This window comes from Balearica regulorum, chromosome 5 (genome assembly GCF_011004875.1).
Source record: "Balearica regulorum gibbericeps isolate bBalReg1 chromosome 5, bBalReg1.pri, whole genome shotgun sequence".
Taxonomy (NCBI): Eukaryota; Metazoa; Chordata; class Aves; order Gruiformes; family Gruidae; genus Balearica; species Balearica regulorum.
Genome location: NC_046188.1, coordinates 25,151,193 through 25,157,364, shown reverse-complemented (window position 1 = coordinate 25,157,364; position 6,172 = coordinate 25,151,193). Strand labels below are relative to the sequence as shown.

Here is a 6,172-nt window from a genome sequence, read left to right as displayed (position 1 = left end):
AGCTGGAGAGCTTTGGGGGGGGGGGGGGAGGAGAAGGGAGGAGGAAATGAGATGCAGAAACAGTAAATAGAAAATGCTTAGTCAGCAACTGTTACTGCAACATTAAAGGTGAAATGTAAATAGGCACAGTGCCAAGATTTAGATAAGTTTGATAACACCATCAACATCATCATCTGACCACATATATGTGAAAATGTGCGTACAACTGCCACAATTATCACAACGAACTGCAGGCTCTTGGTATAATGGAGACGTTTAAAAAGGCAACATGGCTTGCGCATGCTGCCTAAGCTCTGAGAAAAATAAAACTTGCTACTCGAGAAGTATTAATATCAATTGAATTTATTACAATTTACTAAGCTCCAAGGCACATTACAGTGTTCTGTTAACTACAGAAATGTATAAAGGACAAACAGAGCATGTTTTTCATGTACAGCATTTTGCTCTACTGTTCAAAAGCATCCGTGCATCAATAAAAGCAAAAACAAAAAACACATGAAGATTAAAAACGTTCAGATCAGTAGAAACAAACTGAAACATTTTCCTTACAAACTTGCAACAAAAAACACCCTCCCCCCAGAGCCACCCCACCGTTTTGCAAACAAAAAACAAAAACAAAAAAATAAAGTGAAAGACTAACACTCAGGGCTTGTAAAACATAAGCTGTCACCATTTTTGTAGCAATTTTTTAGGCATCAACACTGGCCTTGGCAAAAAAATTTTTTTTGTCTTTTTTTTTTCGTTTTTCTTCTTCTTTCAGAGAAGTGCATACATTTACAAAAATACACACCAGCAGCAGGTAATCGCTAAGGGCTATTAACTTTGTACCTAGCCAACACACTGCCAAAGAAATGAGAACAGGTATTATGTAGTAACCAAACAATATTATATTCTGTTTAACAAAAACCAGCTCTATCCTTCAAATGAAGAAGAGTACATACCTTTGTTTCAAAATATAGAAACATACGACGAAAATAATGTCTATACATAAGACTAACTTTTGCAGTTTGTTATATTCACAATTCTACATCTTCAGGAGTCTGAAGGGATTGGATTTCCTACTCAAGGGTCTCTCTCCTTTTTCACTTTAACGTCCCCAGCTAAAATGGTCGCGATCTCGCCCTGCATAAATGCCCAAGGCACATTGGAACCGACTAGGGGGCATTTCTCTCCGCTGGGGCAGTAGACTTCACCAGTTGCCCCTTGGGCCTTGATGCTCTCTCTGGAACAAGGGAAGCAGAACTTGTGGCTGGGCACAGAGGGGCACTGAACAAAGTGGGTGTCCTCCAAGCGTTCGTGGCAAATGGTGCAGCACAGGGGCCCGCTGTTTGCCATGGGGGAGTCCGGAATGTTTTGGGGGTGCACTTGGTCCATGGCGGGGTGGGCGCTGGGGGGAGGAGGGGCCACTTGCAGGTTCATGTCCCCGTTGCGGGAGGCCAGGCGGCGCTGGCCCGGCACCGAGGCCGGCGACACGGGGCTGCTGCTGTTCCTGCGGGTGGACGTGGTGGAGTGCACCGAGCTGCCGTCCTTGGGCGAGTGGGCATTGCCCAGCGTGTCGGCCACCGACATGAGCGCGGCCATGGGGGACTGTCCGTTCTGGGGGGCGGACTCGGGCGGCGTGGTCCGGTTGGAGTGAGGCCCGAGGGGCGGCGGCGGCGGCGGCGGGGGGCCCGCGCCGTGCACCGCCCCGAAGCCCCCGGCCGACATGGTGAGCTTGAGCGCTTCGCTCTGGCTGGCCATCCACTGCTGCCGCTGCTGCTCGTCGCTGAGCTTCAGAGCCCCCTCGGCCGAGTCCGAGGGCTCGGGAGAAGCTTTCCTCTTGCGCATCGCCCCGCCGCCGCCGCCGCCACCGCCGCCGGGTCCCCTAGAGGCAGCGGCCGTGCCCTGCGCCCCGCCGGCCCCGGCCCCCGGCCGCGGGAGACTCACCAGAGCCGTCGGCAGCATGGGGCAGCTGGCGTCCAGGTAGGGCTGCGGCAGCATGTCGGCGCCCACCAGCTCCTTGAAGAAGCGCACGGACTCGGGCAGCAGGTCCCCCAGGAGCCGCCAGTCGCCGGAGCCGTGCTTCTTCTCGTACTCCAGGTACTTGAAGCCCGAGGAGAGGCCGCGGCCGAAGTCCTTCATGCAGTCCTGGTACATCTGCTTGGCCACGCCAGAGGCGCTGGAGAAGACGGTGCCGGAGCCGCTGGGGTACTCGATGAACAGCTTCAACTCATAGTCCATGCCCGGCTTGGAGACGGCGTCGAATGCAAAGACGCGGCCCAGCAGGGCGTGATCCTTCTTGAAGCGCACCTCGTAGGGGGTGCAGCCGGCCAGAGTGAGCAGCGTGTCCCTCACGATCTTGGGTTTGCTGGCCCACTCCTCGGCCCGGTTCCGCAAGCTCTCGCTGAGCTCGGCCAGCGCCTCCGCGTTGCGCTGCTTCTCCTTCAGCTCCCGCTCTTGGTCGCTGCTGGACACCGAGCCTGGCCGCTTGCCGCAGGCCTCGGAGGACGAGCCGCCGCCTCCCCCGGCGCCGCCGCCGCAGGTGCCCCCTTGGGAGGAGGCGGAGGGAGCCGGGGGACCCCCGCCGCCCCGACCGCTCAGGCCCCCGTGCGGCGGGGGCAGCGCCACGCCGGAGGCGGCGGGGCCGTTGAGCAAGGTCTGCGGCAGCAGGTTGGGGGGCACGTTCATCTGGGCGCCGGCGGCCCCCGGGGGCAGGCCGGACACCAGCCCCCCGTGCGCCCCGCGGCGGGAGGAGGAAGAGGAGGAGGAGGAGTTGGGGCTCTGGCGGTTCAGCTCCGGCGGCCCGTCCTCAGGCGGCTTGGGGAAGCCGTTGGGCCCCCCCAGCCCGTTGGGCAGGCGGGCGCCGTGGCTACTGCCCAGGCTGCCCGGCGGCGGCGGGTACTCGAAGCGGCTGCGCTGCTCCGCCGCGGCGGCGCTGAGCCCGTAGCGGTCCAGGCTGGACTGGGTCAGCCCCGCCGAGGCTGCCTTCGAGGAGGCGTCCACATGGTTGAGCTGCTGCTGGGCCGCCGCCGCCGCCGCCGCTTCTTTGGCGGAGAGTGGCACTGCCTTGACGCCGACCGGCGGCGGGGGGCCCGGGGAGCGGCCGTCCTGGAAGCAGCCGTGCGCCCGCTTCAGCTGCCGGGCCGTCTCGATCACGAACTCGATGCGGTCGGCGCCCTCGTAGTTGACGCAGCCCCGGCAGACAGGCTCCGTGAAGTCCCAGATCATGGCCCAGGGCATGCGGGGCAGGTCGCACAGGTAGCATGACTGTCTCCGGGACGACGACACCTGCGCGGCGGACATGGTGCTGCTGGCCGGGGAGCTGCTGCCGCTGCCGCCGGGGTAGGGGCTGGCTCAGTCTTCCCCCCCGGGCTGCAGGGGGGGGTGGCTCTCCGTACCTGATCCTGTCGCCCCTTTCAGCAGGGGGATCGTCTGCTTTCAGCTCGCTCCTGCTGCCGGAGAGGGCTTCTTCTACCTGGTCCTGCCGCTGCTGCCCCGGTGGGGTGGGAACCGCTTCTACTGCTCCTCCGGGGGGCTGGGTGGGGGTCGCCTTCTAGCCGCTTCTGTTTCCCTGCGCTCTCTAGCTCTCCGCTGCTGCTGCTCCTCCTCCGGGAGGAGGCGGAGGTGCACGGAGGAAGATGGGGGGGTCACCTTCCACCCGCCGCGGCTGCTTCGCGAGCTCGCACTTCGGTACGTGCCGATCCACCGCCGCGAGCGAAAGAGGGACACCCGCACGGAGCTGTCCGGTCCCGGCTGCGGCGGCGGCTTCCCCGCGCGCCGGCGGAGCGGTAGCGGCCCGGGGGCAGCGGCGGCAGCAGCGTGGCGAGCGGCGCCGCCTGCTCCTCACTCACATCCTCGCCGCTGCTCGCAGTCCGAGCGCGGGGTGCTGCGCGCCGCCGCGTGTGCCTGCGCGCCCCCTCCTCCGCGCCGCGCCGCGCTCCCCCCGCGCCGCCCCTCCCCTCCTCCACGCCGCGCTCCCGGCTCGGCTCGGCTGCGCCCGGGCGGGGTCCCGCGTCACCGTGGAGCGCCCGCCCCTCGCTCCCTTCCCCCCGTCCGGCGGCGCGGAGCCCACTTGTTGCGCGGGGCGCGCATGCCCGGCGCCCTGCCTGCGCCCTCCCCTGCGCGGCCGGCAGCTGGAGCGCGGCGGGGCACGGCGGGGCGCGCGGGCAGCCCGCGCTGCCGGCTATGTTTGGAAACTTGAACGCCAGATCGCGCCCTCGCCCTCCTCCTCCTCCTCCTCTTCCCCCCCCCCCGCCCGCGCCGCGGCTCCTCCGCCGCGAAAACGCGGCCAGGAAGCGCATGCACAATGATGGGGGGCGGTGGTGGTGTGGGTTTGTTGGTTTTGGTTTGGGTTTGGTTTTTTTTTTTTCCCCCCTGGCTGGGCTTTCTAAGTTCAAATGTCTCGTTTTCAGGATTTTGTAAACCCGCGGATCGCCCCGCTTTGCCTCCGTGACGACTGCGCGGCGCGCTGCCACCGAGGCTGTCGGTGGGATTCCCGTGCGCTCCGGCTGGTGAGGCAAATGGGGAGGATCCCGCCTTAATATCCGATTTCGTGTTTCTCTTTCAGTGATCCCGGTGACAGAATGACACAGTTTCTGTAAGCCCGTGACTACATCAGAAGCTCTTCCACTTTTGATTTGTTTAAATCAGCCATGTTTGCCGAGTGTTTTAAGGTTGGGCTGGGAAAGATAGTGCTGTGCGTTGCTCAAGGGTGTAGGAGAGGCCAGGCAGGTGAGTAATCGCTGTGATCTCATCTCGCTAATGCAAAGGGACATAGGATTTCCCCGGCGCTGTGAGAACACACGGCTTTTTTTTTTTTTCTCCCTTAGTTTGCTAACATTTGCATAACACTGCTAACAGGCAAATTACTCAAAACAACTTCGGCTCATGCAAATAAGCCGAGAATAGATTTCACTGGGAGGAAAACAAAATAAAAAAAAACCCGAAGCCTGCCTTCTCCCCACCGCGATCCCCAAAGTTGCCCGCTCCCCGCCCTCCCCCGCGGCCACGCCGGTGCCCGTGCTCGCCAGGAGGGGCTCTGCACAGTCCGCTCTTCCTCTCCCTCCGGTCGGTGGCTGTTTTTGCAAACGCCGACATCGCTATCCACGTCCAAAGAATAATAAACTCTCGCTGCGGGGACGCGGTTCGGCAGGGACCCGGCGCTGCGGGCGGCAACCGGCATCGCGTCACAGGCGCACACCGGGGCTCACGGGTGCCCGCGGAGGCAGCGCGCAGCGGGGGCAAGGCTCGCACAGTGCCGAGCCTCTCCCAGCTGGGCTGTATCGGATGGATTCCTTTCTTTCAGTACCTCTTCCTGGTTCCTTTGTTGCTAGAAACGCCGTAAAACCCGTCCATTACAGGTTTCCCTCTGTGCTTTAAAGGGACTCGGGGTTTCTATGGCGTGGTGCCACGGCTCCCTTACATGCGTACACACACGCACGCCCAGCAGCGATGCGGCGCCGAGCAGAAAAGATACCTTGTGTTCGGTTAACAACGTTTCAAAACTCACACGACATAAAGTTGTTGCTTTAAATAATTCGTTTCATATCGCCAGTGCGTCTCATTTCCATTTTTAGTTGTCTAAAACGTTTTCTATGTGTCTGGTTATAATCTCTAAATCTGGCAAACGAATTTGGTATGTATGTGAGTGGAATTATTTTACAGGGAAGGCTTAATGAAATGCATACGCCGAAGTTACAGAAATGGTAGGAGCAGATAAAATACAGTAAGAAAATCAATTCTGACAAAGTGACTCTTTTTCAGGGGAAGCTTGCAGAAGAAGCGAGGAGAGATAGAAGAGTGTTTGAATTATGTGACTCCCCTATATGCAAATTGGCTGAAGAAGATGCGCTAAAGGAGAGTGGATTTCACACTTAGAAATTTCACACCTAAACTGTGGACATTATAGAGGCTTCACAGAAGGAAGCTTCTAGTAAGGCAGATGAAAGCTGGTCAAAGTAAAAGTCTTTGCTTCCAGCCACAGTGATTTAGTGATGGCTGCAGGATTTCTACATGAATATGACTTTGCTTGACTAAACAAGCATGTGTTTGCTCTGATTCATACTGGAAGGTCAACTCCTTTCCTATCCTTTAACTGCCCCGTGTTGATCTTCATATGACAAGCAGAACTGGGCTGTGGGAAAAGGTCAGCCTCTGCTTAAAAAACTCAGGTTGAGAGAGCTGAGGCTTTCCC

At 59.2% G+C, this 6,172-nt stretch overlaps 1 protein-coding gene across 2 annotated transcripts; it reads right to left on the bottom strand.

Moving 5' to 3' along the window:
* Positions 1-326: 326 nt before the first annotated feature.
* IRF2BPL (interferon regulatory factor 2 binding protein like) lies at positions 327-3,938 on the bottom strand. Of its 2 annotated transcripts, XM_075753816.1 has the most exons (2): positions 3,378-3,938; positions 327-3,267 (listed from the first exon to the last, which is right to left on the bottom strand). In XM_075753816.1, exon 2 carries the CDS (start codon positions 3,217-3,219, stop codon positions 1,063-1,065), a length of 2,157 nt encoding a protein of 718 aa, XP_075609931.1. In that variant the 5' UTR covers positions 3,220-3,267; positions 3,378-3,938; the 3' UTR covers positions 327-1,062. The 2 variants fall into 2 exon arrangements, with proteins under 2 accessions (XP_075609931.1, XP_075609930.1); XM_075753815.1 differs by having other exon boundaries at positions 327-3,938.
* Positions 3,939-6,172: the final 2,234 nt, after the last annotated feature.

Excerpts from the sequence above, each read along its gene's own strand:
- IRF2BPL (XM_075753815.1), bottom strand. The coding sequence starts at position 3,282 with ATGTCCGCCGCGCAGGTGTCGTCGTCCCGGAGACAGTCATGCTACCTG.